Genomic DNA, 20,198 nt, shown 5'->3' on the forward strand with positions numbered 1-20,198 from the left:
GACCATTCTCGCAATATCATAAAAAGGTTGGATGAAATCGAGGCAGGGCAGACAGCCCTTAGGATGACAACGGCGCAAGGACAAAAGGATCTGCAGGCTGGACTCGATTCGGTACTCAAGCTGGCGGAAGAACAACATATGGCCGTGAATTCCGAAATAAAGAACCAATTGCAGGAACTCATCTCAAAAGAAGACTTGATTGAGACAACAAAGTCAGAACAATCTAGTCAGATTTCGGAATACCAAATAATACTCAGGGAGATGGAACCATTTAAGGTGTCATGTGCGTCGTCTCCACCTGGTTGGACTGTAATTCAGAGACGCATTGACGGATCCGAGAACTTCAATCGAACTTACAAATGGATTTGCGAATGTCGGTGGAGAATTTTTCATCGGGTTGGAAAGATTGCATCGGATGACTGAGGCACGACCCCAGGAACTCTATATTAAACTTGGGATGGTTAATGGATCCACCAGCTACGCTCATTATGATGCCTTTAATATTGGGTGTGAGGAGGAATACTACAAGTTGAAGAATCTAGGGAAATATTCTGGTGATGCCGGAGACTCCCTGACATTCCATAAGAACCAAAAGTTCTCCACATATGATCGGGATAATGACAACACTGAAAGAAATTGTGCCTCCTTATTTGGTGGATGGTGGTACGATCACTGTGGATTCAGGTAAACCTGCTTATTTATGCTCTTATTAAATCTGTTTACTATAACCACTTAAAATTACAGTATGCTCAATGGAAAATACTTCCAAGATGGCAGAGGCAGTTTAGGAATTATGTGGGGTTTATGGCATAACAACGACTGGAATATATCACTTACATTCGTTGAGATGATGTTAACGCCCAAGTTCTTATGAGTCGCACTGTTTAAATAAAAATCATTTGAATCTTAATCCAAATTCAAAATCTATACTGTACTCCTAATGGTTTCTGGTATTGATTTGATTTTCTTTTATATAATGGGAGAGTCGTGGTTGAGATTATTTTACAACTGATCTGCGTATATTAGGAACATAAACTGGAGAGAGTTGGTATGGTTTTCTTAAATTTTGCTAAATTTGTGTTAACAGGAATCTGTCAGTGCGTTTTTGGGTGCTCCCAAAAAACCTGAATCCGGACCCCGGGCAACATTCATCCAACGGCACTCCCTATATAAACGATGGGGACTATGCAAGTTTCCGCTTAACTTTTCATTCGGATGCCGTCTACCATTGTTATTAAATTGCGTATTTACAAATTTTGTATTAAGTCATTTTGATGGGTATGTAAGGGAGTTTGGGGAAATGATCTGGATAGGGATAATTTCCAGCCTGAAGACACTATTATTCTTGGGTCCGCACCCAAAGTTCAATGCAAAGAACAAAAAAAAGTTAAAAACAACAAAGTTTTACTTTTTAAAATTGTTCCTATGGGAATCGCCCGATCCGGATCGTTCCGACTTATATACTACCTGCAATAGAAAGACAACTTTTGGGAAAGTTTTAAGCAGAAATTATAATACCCTCTGCAAGTGTATAAAAATATATGTAGAGTTTAGAGCAATTGTTTGCGAAGATCCTGCAAGAGTTTATGTGCCTGTCACATAAATCACATCACGCCTGGACATACATCCAGTTATGGAAGTACAAAGTGCTTGCAGGTAGCCAACAAAATTAATTCAGCTTTAACGTATAGCACAAAGTGTGAGGATATGATAACTGATGAAGATTTTCGCAGTAGAAAGTATCCAACACATCACACTGTTAAATACTTAAGTGTTCAGTCAGCTTTTGAGAAACTGGGGATTTTAATGGTAACACAAGTTCCCCTTGATTGCATGTATCTGATAGAATCGGGTGTCATGCGAAAATTTCTGCAGACTTTATTATAATAAAGTTGTAGAAAAATGTTCCAACATTGAAAAGAGAAATATTTCAAAAACTTTAAAATCAATGATTAAATGTATTCCAAAAACGTTTGCACGCAAACTGAGAACATTGTTAAAGCCCCCAAACTCGAAAGCCACAGAGTTTAGATAGTTTTTATTGGATACTGCAATTGTAGCCCTTAAAGATACAGTTAACAAGAAAGGAAGCAAACTTCGGCAAACCGAAGTTTATATACTCTTGCAGTTATTACAAAACGAGTACATTTCGATTTCTACGCCTATATTACTAAAAACAATAAAGCTATGTCGATTTCCCGATGCATTTTGCAATCGTTTCTATGGCAGCTATATGATATTGTTTGTCCGATTTTGACAAAACTAAAAGCGTAATTCTGATAAAGTAAATAATTACTATATCTCAAAGGAATATTTTAATAAATAGAAAAACTGCATTAGACATTTTTTTTTCATTTTAATTTTTTTAATGTTTCTATGGAAGCTATATGACATCTATAGTCCGATTTTAATTTAATTAAAACCGCAATTCTGTAGTATTTAAATATTACCAAATCCGAAAGAACAAAAAAAATTAAAAACTTTTTTACATTTTTTTTCCGATTGTTCCTATGAGAGCTATATGATATAGTCGCTCGATCCGGCTCGTTCCGACATATATACTACCTGCAATAGAAACCAGATAGCTTTAAAACTGAAAGACTAGTTAGTGTAGAAACGGTCGGACGGACAGAAGGACACGGCTAGAACGACTCTCCTGGTGATGCTTATCAAGAATATATATACTTTATAGGGTCGGAGATGTCTCCTTCACTGCGTTGCAAACTTTTTACTGAAATTATAATATATGCAAGGGTATACAAATGGGCAATTGTATCTTTGTTATTTAAGCTAATGAGGGTAACAGTTACTTTATGCTTAACATGTTTGAAGACTTTTCTATAGCGTTGCAGCTCTTGTATCGATTCGAAAAAGAAGATTTGAGTTCAATTATTGTAGTTCAGTGCTCTCCCTTTCTGGCTTCTGGGACATCACAAACGCCGGAATAGGATCCGGAGCCGGGGTCGAGCTCGTGGAGGCGGATTCCTTCGCGAACGACCCGGGAAAGTTGTCCAGCTTGCTGGCCACGTCCTCCACCCGGCAGCACTGCACCAATCCGTAGGCGGGGAACTGGTGGAGACTGGCGAACAGGCTGTTCTTCAGCCAGGACACCTGGTTGCACATCGAAGAGCACAGCTCGGCGGAAATGTCGCTGCGGAACTGCAAGAGTTAAGGGATTTTTGTTTGGTGAATCGAAAGATTCGCTGCGATTGGTCCCATATACATACAAAGGGGGAGTTGTGGCCGATGATGACGAACTCGTCGTCGACGCCTCCGGTTGACTCCAGGGCGTGGACATGGGCCCAAATGTGGGCGGGAGCCGGCACGGAGCCGCCGTCCGTTAGTTCGAAGACCAGCGAGCGGCTGGCGTTGCAGGGTTGCCCCACATCCAACGGCAGCTCCAGTACTCCGGAGACGCCCAGTCGGACGTCAAAGTGGACACCGGCTCTGGTGGCCTCCCGCATCGCCGTCACCCAGCGCTTCCAGTTGCCGGAACGCAGGGCGCTCAGCCAGGTGGTGGTCATCATGGCCTCGTAGCCGTCCAACTGGACGCCAACAGCCTCGTCCTGAACTAGACTGGCGGACTGGAAGCCTCTTCCCTGGAACAACTGCGACAGCACCTCTTTCTTCACCAAGTAGGCGTCGATTTCGGCCTGGCTGCTCAAGGAGACACAAGCTAATGACTACAGGACAATTTTGAAGGCCGGAGAGTATTTTAATAACTTATGAACTAGACTCTCAGACACAGACAGTCACCGAATTTCGTAACCCACCTGATGGACTTGATTAGGTTCTTGCGGTAGTTTACTTTGATGTCCAGTCCGATAGAATTTAGCTGACCCAATTGCGTCTGTAGCAGGGAAACCGAAACAGATATAAAGCTTTTACAACTGCGAGATCTCGGAAATAACAATTTCGTAAGTCATACCTTTTGCAAAATCAGGTTCTTCTCGGGGAACGTCGTGTAGCCAATGTATTTCATCCGGGAGGCGACAATATCATAGCACAAGGCGGCACTTTTCATTGTCCCCATTTCTTCGAAGTCATGACCCAAAACGAGAGTCATGTCGCCTTCGCAGTTGGGCAAACTGGTCCTGCTCTCAAACAACTGCGACACTCCCTTCTGGCACTGAACAACAAGGTTTTCTAAGGGCTCTCCATCGCTTGGAATTATAAAATAATCTGAATCGCAACTCAGTGAAACCTTATTCTGATTTATTGATGTATATTCCTCATTGTTGCTAAGCCCGAAAAAAATAGATTTCAATACAAATTAATAAAACACCTTTTTGTATAAACTTGCAGTCGCTTAAACATTAACTTCCCAATACACTATAGGTACTTGGACCGATTGGTAAAATAACATAATGTCTTCCGTTTTAAATAATACTCAAAATTAACAGATTTTGACCGGTATTCGTTAAATATCTATCGACACTCAATAAATTGTTCAACCATTATTTTAGGAATTATTTTGCAGGGGTATGAAAATAAGAAATCAAGGTTTCAAGGCAATGCCAATTTAATAGGTGTCAAGCTGAAAGTAGTGTCAAGTATGTAGTGACGAATATGTTGAAAAACAACGACGCTCTGTCGATTTTCCTTTTATCATCCGATCTGATTTGTATTCAATTTAAACTGTATGTCAATAAAACATATCTCGGGGAATTTCCGTACATGTTTAAACCCAACGTAGTTCTGTGTATTTTCATGCTATTTTCCTATTTATTTTCCGATCTTTCCTATGGCAGCTATATGGTAAAACGATATTTATAAATCGAAAACCTTATTTCTGATGTCGTTAAAATCTGCTATATCTCGAAGTATATGGGTATATGTTAAGAAACAACGAAGTTTGAATTCTCTTTTTGCTGATTGTGCCTATGGGAGCCATATGATATAGTCAACCGATCCAGTTCTTTCCGACATATACAGTACCTGCAATAGAAAAACAATTTTTTGGAAAGCTTCATCCAAATGGATTGATCACTGAGAGACTAGTTTGTGTAGTAACAGACAGTAAGACTGGCGGACAGACGGTGATCAGGAATATGTATACTTCATACTCCTTCACTGCGTTGCAGTCTTTTGAATGAAATTAACATACTCCTGCAAGGGTATAAAAACACAAAGAAATCACAAACTTATTTCACTGACAACTAATTGACTATGTCAAGATTTGCACAATATAAGTATATGTCTTGAAATTATTTAGGTGCGGAAATTTTGGAAACAAGTTTTTATTGCCTTACAAGCTTCTGAGCCTTCTGCAAATTCTTTTCCACAATTAAATTAACATACACTCTGCAACCCACCTATATTTGAACAAAAATCCACTGCCGCAAAACAACTCAATAGTTTCGCCTTCATCACGTTCATGTATCCCACCAGAATTGGACAACAATTGCTTGGAGCCAAAAGTCGTAACGATAAGGGGGGCGGTGGGTGTGGTCTCAAGTTGACAGGATCCAATCACATCCTGGGGCAGTCCCCAGAGAACTGAAAGACCCAGGAATAGGCGGAGTAACGACCACATCGCGACGCCTTTAGAACTAAACTGATCTTGCCTCCCAATGCAACCCCTAATTAAAGGGTCGAATTGCCGATGGAGCAGAATTTCGTATGGCACTTGCGGATTCGTAATCGTAAGCGCATTTCTGACGAGTGCAGCGCTAAAAGCGATAAGCGATGGGTTGATCTCCTTTGCTCTAAAAATACAAAATAAATAAATATATATATATGTATATATATATTTGTCTTATCTTTATAAATAAGGCAAACGGACAATTATTTGTGTATATATGGCTAAAGCTGCTTGATTAGTTTTCCACAGATTGCTTACAGTTGAAAGATGAGAGTGTCGATAGGACCATTAATGCTCAATTAAATTGTCTGTATGTATATATTCTACATACTGTGCACTAGGTGATAGCATTTATATTTAAACTCTTGCTACTTGTTTTACTAAATAAATGACAGTTCGCAAATTAAATCAACAGATTGTTGGTGCTTTTAGAGATTTTACTGTAAACACAATATTGAAAACATAAAAATTCTGCAAAAATATGATCAAGTACTACTTTTCTCTGTTTAAAAGTGTGTAACTTATCTTAAGGCCAATAGAAGTGGAATGGTTGACACATTTGATCACAAATGCAACCGATTTTTGCATTTATATATTAAAGACATATATTTTTATTATTTGAAAATAAAAGAAGAAAGGAAAGCTAACTTTGGGCGGAGCCAAAGTTGATATACCCTTGCAGAATATTCTGTAAATTATATTCTCCAAAATTATTCATATGCTGCATTCTTAATTCTCATAAAAAATCCCAACTTTCTAACTTTAAAAACACCAAAGTTATGGCATTTCCGATCAATCAGTTATATGACAGCTATAGGATATAGTCGGCCGATCCCGTCCGTTCCGACGTATATACTGCGTGCAAAGGAAAGAAGGGTGTGTGCAAAGTTTCAGTTCGATATTTTTAAAACTAAGAGACTAGTTTGCGTAGAAACAGACAGACGGACAGACGGACATGCTTATATCAACTCAGGACGCGATCCTGATCAAGAATATATATACTTTATAGGATCGGAGATATCTCCTTCACTGCGTTGCACACTTTTGACCAACATTTTATATATATACCCTTTGCAAGGGTATAAAAATTTGTGCCAAATGTCGACTATATTGTATTGATAAAATTTAAGCAATTTTGGTAATATTTAAATATTATGGAATTTCGGTTTTAATTAAATTAAGATCAGACATTTTTATCATAAAGCTCCCAAGGAAAATCGAAAAATGAAAAAAATAAGATCCAATAAAATTTTTATTTTACTGTTTTTCTGTTTATCAAAATATTCCTTTGAGATATAGTAATTATTTACTATATCAGAATTACGCTTTTAGTTTTGTCAAAATCGGACAACCATATCATATAGCTGCCATAGAAACGGTTGCAAAATGCAGCTTACAGAAATCGAAAAGCAGATAGTAAGGGATAGTAAGTTTTAAAAATGAATTTAATATACATAATGTATGTGCATACATATTTGTAAAAAAAATAGAACTCGAGAAGAGGTTAAAAGCGGACAGCCAACCCATGTTTGATCAGATGACGGCTCTGACCAATGCCGTAGGGACACTCATGAATTATAATGTCAAGCAGTCGTCGAGGTCAGAGTCAAACACGTTCGAAAAAATGCAAGAGTTATTTCCTATCGACACGGACGAGAAGCTTTTGGAAGTGGACAACAATATTATTCTGGAAACCGAAAAATATGTATGTTTTTTATTGCCCAAACTGTACATATATATACTTGTATATACTAATATATTCATTTTCATTTGTTCAGCAAAATGACATGGTAAGGGTTCTGGGTCAACAAAAGTTGCAGCCAGCAAAAAAAAAGGTTAAAATCATTCCCCAATTTTTTTTTGCAGTTTAATGAGTAAGTTTGAATGATTGAATGATTTTTTTTCTTTTACTAACATTTTAATATTTTAGATGCCATCGGTCATTTTAGATGCCATTAGCCGGAGAAGGCACTAACCAAGGCAATGAAACGCATTAATAACCTGCACGCAGTCAGGAAAAAGGTGCCTAAAATATATGAGACCCCCAGCACTTCCAACACCCCATCATCCCCAACACCCGCGATACCCCTTAAATAGGAAATAAATTAGTTTAAGTTAAATATATAGTGAAAATTTGATGAAATTAAAATAAATTTATATGGAAATATACTGATGAAAATGTGATTAATTACTGATGAAATAGCAATGAATTACTGATGAAAATGCGATGAATTACAGATGAAAATGCGGTGAGAAAGGGATCAATTACTGATCAACTGCGAGAACTCCCCACACTATTGCTTGTGCCTTGCACATGTTTGTGGTGGTGAGAAACCACCATGGCTCATGGCTCTCAGCAGAGCTTTGGCAGAGGGGCGGGCAAACACCAAAGTAATGGCACTTCCGATCAATCAGTTATATGGCGGCTATAGGATATAGTCGGCCGATCCCGGTCAAAACCGAAGCCAACTGGCGCAGCAGGCGGCTTACAAAAATAGTTGTCATTAGGAACATGTCATATAAACACAATTAATTGAACCTAGCAAAACGACATCTGTGGCTTTTATCAGGACTTTCAACGAGAGATACGACCATAAACATAAGCTGGTTGACAGTTCTTATATAGGCAGACATACCAAAAACCAAAGCAAAAAAAGATTGCAACCATGTCGAAGCGCCAGCGCGAAGGACTTGATGCCCCGGCCAAGAGGGCTGCCAAAAATCGGTTCAAGAAGCTCGTCCGCACCGTGATCCTGAACATGCAGTGGCTGAACGAAGCCACCGAGGACACGGGCATTTCGCTGAACGTGAAGAAGAACGTGGCCATGCTGGTGCGACAGAAGCGCAAGGTCGGCATGATGACCATGGCCGTAAGTGCTGAGCAGTACGCTGAACGCTCTGTGAGCCCAGAGTAATCCCCATACCCCTCACCGAATTCCAGGAGAAATCCCTCCTGCGCACTCCGCACTCCACGCGAAGCGTCGATGACAGGAAGAAGTTATGCAACATTGTGGCGAACCTAGCATGCTTTTCCAAATTTCCGCCAGTGGGTAGTCCTCTGATTGATTTCTCATTTACCACTCGTTATTGGGTCGTTCTCCTGTAGAAAGTACGCGCCCGCCTGGTACCGCATGTCAAGTTCATGGCGGTCACCCCCGGACGCGTTATCATGAAGGAGGGCGATGTCCCCGTAACCATTTATTTTATTATCGCAGGAGAGGTGGAAATGTCTAGGAATGTATTAAACAAGGTAAAATGTTTAAATCGTATCTGTGCTACTTAACGCGACAATGATACAGTCAGCACAAAATTTAATCGTACACCCATCACTTTTGATTTTTAACTTCTAAGGTAATTGGTAAAAACAAAACAAACAAGAAAGGAAGCAAACTTATATGCCCTTGCAGTTAATACAAATCGACTACATTTCGATTTCAATGCCTATATTACTAAAAACAATAAAGCTGTGTCAACTTTGCGCTACATTTTGCCATCGTTTTTATGGCAGCCAAATGATATTGTTGTCCGATTTTTTAAATATTTAAATTTTACCAAATACCAAAGAACACAAAAAAATAATTTTTTTGAATTTTTTTCCGATTGATATATATATATCAATATTGATATATATGATATAGTCGCCCGATAAGGCTCGCTCCGACTTATATGCTACCTGCAATAGTAAGACAACTTTTGGGAAAGTTTTAAGCAGATAGTTTAAAAACTGAGGGTCTAGTTTGCGTAGAAACGTACGGACGGACAGACGGACATGGCTATGGAAATGTCTCCTTCACTGCGTTGCAAACTTTTGACTGAAATTATAATACCCTCTGCAAGGGAATAGATATTATTATTGTTTTTTATTAAATTGTTGAGATATTCAAAATGTAACGTTTTAAAGTTAAATATCTGTTGTTTGTTTTTGTGAAGGCCACAAAGGTCTATGAGCTACAATCAGAGGCTATCTTTGGACCCGGCGATTGTATTGGCGACATCGATGTCATGGAAGATTCGCCCAGAACCAACACTTACGTCGCCACAAGTAAGCTTCGTAGTTTGGAATTGAGTTCAATGGATTAACCAAATCTAGTTTTCAGCTAATTGCGAGCTACTAGCTGTATTTAACACAAACTACAAACTTGTCCTTCAGCCCTTTATGCAAAAGCTGTGGAAGGAAAAGAAGGCTGCGCTTCGGGCTCTAGACTATTTTAACTTTCTTAACGAAGAGCAGGTGAGTGCTGGAAAATAAACCTATCCGAATTGCGACATAGGCCCATATCCACTGGCTCAGATCGTAAACGCCAGCAAGTACGGGACCATTCAGCAGTTCGATCCGTTGGAGACAATCTACACCGAGGACTTGGGCTCTATGAGCTTTGTCTACTTTGTTCTTAGCGGCGAGTGCGTCGTGCTCCAGTGCCTTCACATGAAGGTCTGTTATGTGGCCACATCCGATCTGGCCGGACTACTTAATTCCTCTTCCCCTCCAGGTGAGCATGGTCAAAAGGGAGAAGGTATTCGAGCTGGCATTGGTGCCTAAACGGGAGTCTGGAGCCCTGAATATGGATGACGGTTCTAAGACTAACAACGAGCCGTTTTTTGACGTAAACGAATACATGCAGTCCAGTTCATCGGTGGATGAGAGCAACCAAAGCAAGAAGAGGGGGGTGAGTGCTCAAAGCTGGTGGTAAACGATACATCAGGCGGTCTGGAGCATGTGTACATGTAAACCATAAGATCCACATCTTACTGAATTTGTATTTTTCACCATGGTTTATCATTTACAACCAGCAAATGATATATATTACCCTTGAAGAGGGTATTATAATTTTAGTAAGAAGTTTGCAAAGTAGAAATTTTCGATCATATAATGTATATATATATTGGTCAGAAGCATTAGCCTAGTAGTTCTAGCCATGTCCGTTAGTCCGTTTCTACGTAAACTCTTTAGTTTTAAATCTATTTGATCGAAACTTTACCTAAAATCTTATTTATAAATGTATGTTGAAACCGCCAGGATAGTTGCCAAATTTTCGATTTCAGAAATATCGTTTTAAATATATAAAATTTTTACATATAGCTGCCCTAGAAACGATAGGAAAACAAGAAAGGAAAGCTAACTTCGGGCGGAGCCGAAGTTGATATACCCTTGCAGAATACTCTGTAAATTATATTCTCCAAAATTATTCATATGATGCATTCTTAATACTCATAAAAAATCCCAACTTCCTAACTTTAACAACAACAAAGTTATGGCATTTCCAATCGTTCAGTTATATGGCAGCTGTAGGATATAGTCGGCCGATCCTTATGAAATTTGATAGGTCGGATTGATTGGCCAAAAATAAAATCCATAGAAAATCCCAACTTCCTAACTTTACAAACACCAAAGTTATGGCATTTCCGATCAATCAGTTATATGGCAGCTATAGGATATAGTCGGCCGATCCTTATGAAATTTGGTAGGTCGGATTGATTGGCCAAAAATAAAATCCATAGAAAATCCCAACTTCCTAACTTAACAAACACCAAAGTTATGGCATTTCCGATCAATCAGTTATATGGCAGCTATAGGATATAGTCGGCCGATCCTTATGAAATTTGGTGGGTCGGATTGATTGGCCAAATATAAAACCCATAGAAAATCCCAACTTTCTAACTTTACAAACACCAAAGTTATGGCATTTCCGATCAATCAGTTATGTGGCAGCTATAGGATATAGTCGGCCGATCCTTATGAAATTTGGTAGGTCGGATTGATTGGCCAAATATAAAACCCATAGAAAATCCCAACTTCCTAACTTTACAAACACGAAAGTTATGGCATTTCCGATCATTCAGTTATATGGCAGCTATAGGATATAGTCGGCCGATCCCGGCCGTTCCGACTTATATACTGCGTGCAAAGGAAAGAAGGGTGTGTGCAAAGTTTCAATCCGATAGCTTTAAAACTGAGAGACTAGTTTGCGTAGAAACAGACAGACGGACAGACGGACAGACGGACAGACGGACAGACGGACAGACGGACATGGCTATATCAACTCAGGAGGTGATCCTGATCAAGAATATATATACTTTATAGGGTCGGAGATGTCTCCTTCACTGCGTTGCACACTTTTGACCAAAATTATAATACCCTCTGCAAGGGTATAATAATGGGAAAGTCGACACAACACCGATTTTATACCCGTTATCCGTGGCGTAAGTATATTGCATTCGTTGAAAAGTATGTTACAGGAAGAAGAAAGCTTTTCGACCCCATATTCGGGTGAACTTCCATTTAGCTCCAACCTCCGATTTTGTTCAAGCTTTCCATATCCATTTTTTTTGGTGTTCTGATTATTGAGAAAATGGACAAAGTTGGCTGTTTTCCTGAAAGAAGCCGTTAAAGCGAAAGATATTTAAAAAATACATGTTTTAGTCTTATACATATTTCTGTAAGCCTTAAAGTTTTTGAGAAAAACTCACTATTCCACAATCTCTTGAAAATCAAATGTCGTTGGAGCAAACTTGCGTCATTATGCACGATATATCGCACGGAAGCTTACCTTTCTATCGATGTGTCGTTATTGAGATCAATGTGTTAGAGATGGTGCTTCCGGTTACGAGGATCGCTAAAAAAATGATTTTAGAATTATAAAAAATTAGAAATTATAAAATCGGAATCAACAAAATAAAAATATTGGACCTTTGTCCGTTTCAGTAATGGAAGTTGACTACTAAATAAAATTACAAATTATAAAAAACAATGCATTAACAAAAAAATATATAACAAGAAAGAAAGCTAACTTCGGGCGGAGCCGAAGTTGATATACCCTTGCAGAATATTCTGTAAATTATATTCTCCAAAACCGGATCGGTTATTCATATGATGCATTCTTAATACTCATAAAAAATCCCAACTTCCTAACTTTAAAAACACCAAAGTTATGTCATTTCCAATCGTTCAGTTATATGGCAGCTATAGGATATAGTCGGCCGATCCTTATGAAATTTGGCAGATCGGATTGATTGGCCAAAAATAAAACCCATAGATTATCCTAACTTCCTAACTTTAAAAACACCAAAGTTATGTCATTTCCAATCGTTCAGTTATATGGCAGCTTAGGATATAGTCGGCCGATCCTTATGAAATTTGGCAGATCGGATTGATTGGCCAAAAATAAAACCCATAGATTATCCTAACTTCCTAACTTTACAAACACCAAAGTTATGGCATTTCCGATCAATCAGTTATATGGCGGCTATAGGATATAGTCGGCCGATCCTTATGAAATTTGGTAGGTCGGATTGATTGGCCAAATATAAAACCCATAGAAAAGTCCAACTTCCTAACTTTACAAACAGCAGAGTTATGGCATTTCCGATTAATCAGTTATATGGCAGCTATAGGATATAGTCGGCCGATCCTTATGAAATTTGGCAGATCGGATTGATTGGCCAAAAATAAAACCCATAGATTATCCTAACTTCCTAACTTTAAAAACACCAAAGTTATGTCATTTCCAATCGTTCAGTTATATGGCAGCTTAGGATATAGTCGGCCGATCCTTATGAAATTTGGCAGATCGGATTGATTGGCCAAAAATAAAACCCATAGATTATCCTAACTTCCTAACTTTACAAACACCAAAGTTATGGCATTTCCGATCAATCAGTTATATGGCGGCTATAGGATATAGTCGGCCGATCCTTATGAAATTTGGTAGGTCGGATTGATTGGCCAAATATAAAACCCATAGAAAATCCTAACTTCCTAACTTTACAAACACCAAAGTTATGGCACTTCCGATCAATCAGTTATATGGCAGCTATAAGATATAGTCGGCCGATCCTTATGAAATTTGGTAGGTCGGATTGATTGGTCAAATATAAAACCCATAGAAAAGTCCAACTTCCTAACTTTACAAACAGCAGAGTTATGGCATTTCCGATTAATCAGTTATATGGCAGCTATAGGATATAGTCGGCCGATCCCGGCCGTTCCGACTTATATACTGCGTGCAAAGGAAAGAAGGGTGTGTGCAAAGTTTGAATTCGATATCTTTAAAACTGAGAGACTAGATCGCGTAGAAACAGACAGACGGACAGACGGACATGGCTATATCAACTCAGGAGGTGATCCTGATCAAGAATATATATACTTTATAGGGTCGGAGATGTCTCCTTCACTGCGTTGCACACTTTTGACCAAAATTATAATACCCTCTGCAAGGGTATAACAAGAGAGAACGCTATAGTCGGGTGCCCCGACTATCAGATACCCGTTACTCAGGTAAAGAGAGTGCGAGGGAGATGGAGATAGAAACTTTGATCACGCATAACTTTTTAACGAATGGTCCGATTTGAAAAATTTGAAAACTTCTACATTTCGATAGGTATTGATAAACACAATAAAACTGCATTTTTACCTTTCCGAACTATTTAAATTTTTAAAATCGTATATAAGCGATTGTGGGCGTTAAAGGGGGCGTGGCACCTTTTTGAAACAAACTTGCGCTGCGTAGGAACTCCTAGAATCTGCATGCAAAATGCCAATTCTAGCTTTTATAGTTTCCGAGATCTCAGCGTTCATACGGACGGACAGACGGACATGGCTATATCGACTCGGCTAGTGACCCTGATCAAGAATATATATACTTTATAGGGTCGGAAACGCTTCCTTCTAGCTGTTACATACTTTTGCACGAATACAATATACCCTTTTACTCTACGAGTAACGGGTATAATTACCGTATTCACTTCAAGCATAAAGAAATGAAATAGAGTACTATACAATTTAGTAAATAGGACCTGGTGGAACAACATCAGGGCTGTTTAAACTTTGGCTTACCGAATTTAGATTCCTTTCTTGTTTTTCTCGTTTGACAGCTGCGTAAAATGGGCCTCAAAGAGATACAGCGCGCCTGTGCCGATATGAAGAAGTCGCCGACGAGGAGATCCACCAAGGACCAAGCGCGGCAGCGGCAACGCCAGCGACAGCGGCAGCGGGAGGGAGAGCGCCAGGTGGAGCGCGAGGAGTACGAGTTCTACATAGGGGGCGAGGGCGAGGAGTCCTACGATGGCTCCGAGGAGTTCGCCGAGGACCGGTACAGTGAGCATTCCGGCCGGCAGTCGCCCGTGCCCGTGCCCGTGCCCGAAACCATCGAACTGGGCATAGAGAGCGAGACGGAGGGCTCGGAAATATTCACCGCCTCGAACACCTCGCTGCTTGAAACCGTCGAGGAGAGGGACGACCTGCAGCACTATGAGACGCATTTCATTGACGTTGGCTCACTAACCTACGGCGGGATCTTCGGGTTGGGCGAGAAGATGGATCACCGCGTAATTATGGCGCGGACAACGGTGCAGTGCATCCTGATACCCCGCTTCTGGCTCTTTGAGGCCGCCCAGAATCCAGGTAACATTTGGCAGAGGCAGCGTTTCTATATCGAATGCAATATTCCAACCAGGGAGGACTTGTTTAAGGACTTCCTTAAGACACGAAAGTGGGAAAAGTTCAGACATGACTATATCCAAAACATACTAAATTCGGATTCTTTGGCCAACTTTACAAAGGTCGAAGATATACCAATAATTAGTCGCATTGTGGAGTCAAAAGCTGACGAAGCTTAAGCTCGACCTAAATTTCCTTGCCGTTTATTTATATTTTTGCAAGTTTCCAACATTATTAAATCAGTAGTAATGTGCCTGTTTCAAAATTTATTGGATATATGACAGCAAGCTAAAGCATTGTTCGATACTTATGCCCACATATCGCTTGTTTACAAAAGCATACACTTGAGTACTGTACTTAATGTTTATAAGTCTGAAATGAGTATTTGAGCAATTAAATATATGTACATATAAAACAATATTTTAGTCGATTATTTTTTTTTGTCTAAATAAAGTCAGGTTTTAATAAATATCACTTCTATTGTGCGGCTTGGTAAGTTTAAGTAGAAATTGCATGGTTATACGAGTAGTAACATGGTGTGTTAAGATCTAGCAATTTTTAATTTGAACCTTAACGGATACACTTAAAAGAATTTTTTTAATCAAAAAAAATTGTTCTTCGTCAAAAAAAGGGATTAGTTTTGTCATGGCATTCAAAAAATAATTAATCTTTAATTTTGCTCCTTTTGATGTTTTCATCCCACGGCCCATTTTAGAATGTTGTATAAAAAATGTTAAAATTGTATGAGGTAAGTAGGTAATAAGGTCTGCACATACAAAATAATAAAAAAAAATTATTTATAATTATAAAAGGTTTTTATAATTTACAAATGAGTTTGGAATTTTTGTAAGTTTTTTTTGTTGTAGTGAACAAATTTGATTTCTATTTTGTGAAAAATATAGAGTGTGCTCCGTTTTCGTGAAAGATGAACCCTGTGTTTCATTGTTAGTATTTGGGGCTGTAAAAATGGCATTTAAGCGCCTATTATCAAATCATGCGACATGAAAAGTCAATTTAAAGAAATTATTTATTATCGGAGACTTGGGAAATTTACTGCTCGCAAAAGTAAAAACATTTTTAGCCGATATTTTAAGTAAGCTCAAAAATGCAAATAGTAATCGGTTTTTGGGTAACTGTTGCCTTTGTTACTTATATTTTCGTAGGTAAGTAATGTACAAAATCGAAGTTCTGATTGGGATAACTGATTTTTATTTACAGGACCAATCAATAATCCAAAAAGAATACTTTGGATAAAGGATCAAGATTCCAATCGGAACTTAGCCTTTTACCTTTATTTATCTAAGCCATCGGATTCTCATAACAGACGTTTTACATATTTAAATTATACTAGGTCAGCTATTCGGTTTCGAAAAATGACTAAAATATCGTTATATAATCCACTTAATCCAAAAAGCACAGTGAGCTTCAGAAACTATTACAAATTCGTAAAATCGAAAATTAGACTAGATATTACATTTAAAAATAGTTTTCGGCAGCTATTTTTGAATACGCTTCTGAGCTGGCGTATTGCTGGATTCACCATATTTCCAGTTTTGAACTATAGTTTTTTAAGGGTAAGTTATGACTAATAACAAAACAGATTATCTTTTAATTTTACATTTTCAATTCAAACAGAAATATTGGAAGAAAGATTTCTTTTATCATTGCTTCACACAGTTTCACACCATAAGCATAAAGAAGTTTGAAAAGGATCATTTAACTAACATTACAAATTTGCAAGCATATCTTAATCAATATATTATTTCAAAACAACATTTTTTTTGCACAAACACTGGAATTAAAATTATTGTGCTATCTTGTCGTATTCAGATTCAAAATAATTTGTCGCGGAGTGGCATTACCCTTTTTATTCTGCAGAGCATATTTAAAATCAAACATATTCAGTGTTTTATACAAATAATAAGTAAGAAAAGTACTTTTAGACGATGCATTACAATAGATTTCATAACTGAATCTTTTCTAAGCACAAGGAACTTACAGTTGAAGATACATTTGAAGAGCCGTGCACGAAGGGTGAGTTTTTACGAATGTGCAATTTTTTGGATAATTGATCATTTAATAAATGTATTCTAAGGTGATATATTCCTCAAAGGCCTATACAGCTATATTAAAAAATACTAACATATTGGACAGTAAAAAAAGGAAATTTATTGCTAAAGAATTAATAAAATCAATCGCGGTCAGGAAAACCGCACAAAAACTTCGAAATCTCTCAAAAAACTTAAGTAAATATGCGTTTTATATTATTAAGCCAATTCTACCGCTGTTAATATTAATTCGAAGACGAAAGTATTTATTAATGAATACGTCTAAAGTTGTAACTCCAAAGACTATAATGGAAAAACCAGAATTTTTTGAATATTTGTCGGCAAATAAAACAAAAGTAATCGTTTCACAAGAACTATTGCAAAAATTTAAATTTGTCCACTTACAAGAGAAACATATATTTAACTTATCAATTCCAATTATTAAAAACGAGAAATTAACTTTTATGCTCACAAACAAATCATTAGGTGAAGCACAATTAAAATTAGTTAACGAGAAAGTTGGCCTTATTATGCAAGTGACATCAGGGTCACCTCATACAATAACAAAATGGCATCTAAGCAAAACTGAACACAAAGAAAATCAACTACAATTAGACACCAATCTTAATATAAAAGGTCAAATCTCGAAGACAATTTATTCACCTATAAATTCAAATAAAGAGATAAATTTACGCAATGTATCCTCAAAATGTGAGTGCTCTTGCCAATTTAAGGTATGCAATGAATCATGCAAATATGAATGCAGATCAAAAACAAGCAACAAGCCATCAACTTATAACGTTTGCGATTGCACCTGTAAAATAGAAATAGAAGAAGACTCTTGTTCCTGCAACTGCAAAACACAACTGCAAAAGCCCAGTTCAGAAAACTGGAAGCATTCGGGATCTGTGCCTCAATCGACGATTTCAAAATTTCAACTTGAACAATCAACTTTTCCTAAGTGCGATTGTACCTGTGAACTTAATATGGGTGATGACTCATGCATCTGCGACTGCATTTTTAGGCTCAGTTCGACTACGATTTCAAAATTTCAACTTGAACAATCAACTTTTCCTAAGTGCGATTGTACCTGTGAACTTAATATGGGTGATGACTCATGCATCTGCGACTGCATTTTTAGGCTCAGTTCGACTACGATTTCAAAATTTCAACTTGAACAATCAACTTTTCCTAAGTGCGATTGTACCTGTGAACTTAATATGGGTGATGACTCATGCATCTGCGACTGCATTTTTAGGCTCAGTTCGACTACGATTTCAAAATTTCAACTTGAACAATCAACTTTTCCTAAGTGCGATTGTACCTGTGAACTTAATATGGGTGATGACTCATGCATCTGCGACTGCATTTTTAGGCCCAGTTCAGAAAACAGGAAGCATTCGGAATCTGTGCCTCAGTCGACTACGATTTCAAATTTCCAACTTGAACAATCAACTTTTCCTAAGTGCGATTGTACCTGTGAACTTAATATAGGTGATGTCTCATGCATCTGCGACTGCATTTTTAGGCCCAGTTCAGAAAACGGGAAGCAATCGGAATCTGTGCCTCAGTCGACTACGATTTCAAAATTCCAACTTGAACAATCAACTTTTCCTAAGTGCGATTGTACCTGTGAACTTAATATGGATGATGACTCATGCATCTGCGACTGCATTTTTAGGCTCAGCACTGCAGAAGCCACAACAAGTGAAACAGCACCTGCATCAAGCAGTTCAGAAAACAGGGAGCTGTCGAGTACTGTGCTTCAATCGACGATTTCAAAATTTCAATTTAAGCAATCCAGCTTTTCTGTGTGTGATTGTACCTGTGAACTTGAAATAGGTAAAGACTCATGCATCTGCGACTGCATTTTTAGGCCCAGCACTTCAGAAGCCGCGACAAGTAAAACAGCAAGTAAATTAAGCAGTTCAGAAAACAGGGAGCTGTCGAGTACTGTGCTTCAATCGACGATTTCGAAATTTCTATTTAAGCAATCCAGTTTTTCTGTGTGTGATTGTACCTGTGAACTTGAAATAGGTAAAGACTCATGCATCTGCGACTGCATTTTTAGGCCCAGCACTTCAGAAGCCTCGACAATTAAAACAGCAAGTGCAGAAAAAAGTTCAGAAAACAGAAAGTTGTCGAGTACTGTGCCTCAATCGACGATTTCAAAATTTCAACTTAAACAATCCAGTTTTTTTGTGTGTGATTGTACCTGTGAACTTGAAATGGGTAAAGACTCATGCATCTGCGACTGCATTTTTCGGCCCAGCACTTTAGAAGCCGCGACAAGTAAAACAGCAAGTAAATTAAGCAGTTCAGAAAACAGGGAGCTGTCGAGTACTGTACTTCAATTGACGATTTCAAAATTTCAATTTAAGCAATCCAGTTTTTCTGTGTGTGATTGTACCTGTGAACTTGAAATAGGTAAAGACTCATGCATCTGCGACTGCATTTTTAGGCCCAGCACTTCAGAAGCCTCGACAATTAAAACAGCAAGTGCAGAAAAAAGTTCAGAAAACAAAAAGTTGTCGAGTACTGTGCCTCAATCGACGATTTCAAAATTTCAACTTAAACAATCCAGTTTTTCTGTGTGTGATTGTACCTGTGAACTTGAAATGGGTAAAGACTCATGCATCTGCGACTGCATTTTTAGGCCCAGCACTTCAGAAGCTAGGACAAGTAAAACAGAAAGTACAGCAAGCAGTTCAGAAAACAGGAAGCTTTCGAGTAATGTGCCTCAATCAATGATTTCCAAATTTCAACTTAAGCAATCCAGTTTTTCTGTGTGTGATTGTACCTGTGAACTTGAAATGGGTAAAGACTCATGCATCTGCGACTGCATTTTTAGGCCCAGCACTTCAGAAGCCGCGACAAGTAAAACAGCAAGTAAGTTAAGCAGTTCCGAAAACATGAGGCTGTCGAGTACGGTGCTCCAATCGACGATTTCAACATTTCAACTTAAACAATCCAGTTTTTCTGTGTGTGATTGTACCTGTGAACTTGAAATGGGTAAAGACTCATGCATCTGCGACTGCATTTTTAGGCCCAGCAATTCAGAAGCCACGACAAGTAAAACAAAAAGTACAGCAAGCAGTTCAGAAAACAGGAAGCTGTCGAGTAATGTGCC

General features: G+C 38.3%; 3 protein-coding genes across 3 annotated transcripts; 2 read left to right on the top strand and 1 right to left on the bottom strand.

The window, feature by feature from the left end:
- The first annotated feature begins 63 nt into the window (after positions 1 to 63).
- LOC108042111 (fibrinogen-like protein 1) lies at positions 64 to 874 on the top strand. Its single transcript, XM_017120242.2, has 3 exons — positions 64 to 377; positions 478 to 684; positions 745 to 874. Exons 1-3 carry the CDS (start codon positions 64 to 66, stop codon positions 872 to 874), a joined length of 651 nt encoding a protein of 216 aa, XP_016975731.2.
- A 1,848-nt stretch (positions 875 to 2,722) lies between these two features.
- Positions 2,723 to 5,556, bottom strand: LOC108042113. Its single transcript, XM_017120244.2, has 5 exons — positions 5,316 to 5,556; positions 3,929 to 4,241; positions 3,774 to 3,850; positions 3,228 to 3,657; positions 2,723 to 3,159 (listed from the first exon to the last, which is right to left on the bottom strand). The coding sequence occupies exons 1-5, from the start codon at positions 5,534 to 5,536 to the stop codon at positions 2,890 to 2,892; spliced, it is 1,311 nt and encodes a 436-aa protein (XP_016975733.2). The 5' UTR covers positions 5,537 to 5,556; the 3' UTR covers positions 2,723 to 2,889.
- Positions 5,557 to 8,250: 2,694 nt separating this feature from the next.
- LOC108042112 lies at positions 8,251 to 15,351 on the top strand. Its single transcript, XM_044461206.1, has 8 exons — positions 8,251 to 8,454; positions 8,526 to 8,630; positions 8,691 to 8,834; positions 9,515 to 9,626; positions 9,682 to 9,815; positions 9,876 to 10,016; positions 10,075 to 10,251; positions 14,456 to 15,351. Exons 1-8 carry the CDS (start codon positions 8,251 to 8,253, stop codon positions 15,197 to 15,199), a joined length of 1,761 nt encoding a protein of 586 aa, XP_044317141.1. The 3' UTR covers positions 15,200 to 15,351.
- The last annotated feature ends 4,847 nt before the right edge of the window (positions 15,352 to 20,198 follow it).

The sequence above is a fragment of the Drosophila rhopaloa genome, unplaced genomic scaffold, assembly GCF_018152115.1.
Source record: "Drosophila rhopaloa isolate 14029-0021.01 unplaced genomic scaffold, ASM1815211v1 contig_3, whole genome shotgun sequence".
NCBI classification, from domain to species: domain Eukaryota; kingdom Metazoa; phylum Arthropoda; class Insecta; order Diptera; family Drosophilidae; genus Drosophila; species Drosophila rhopaloa.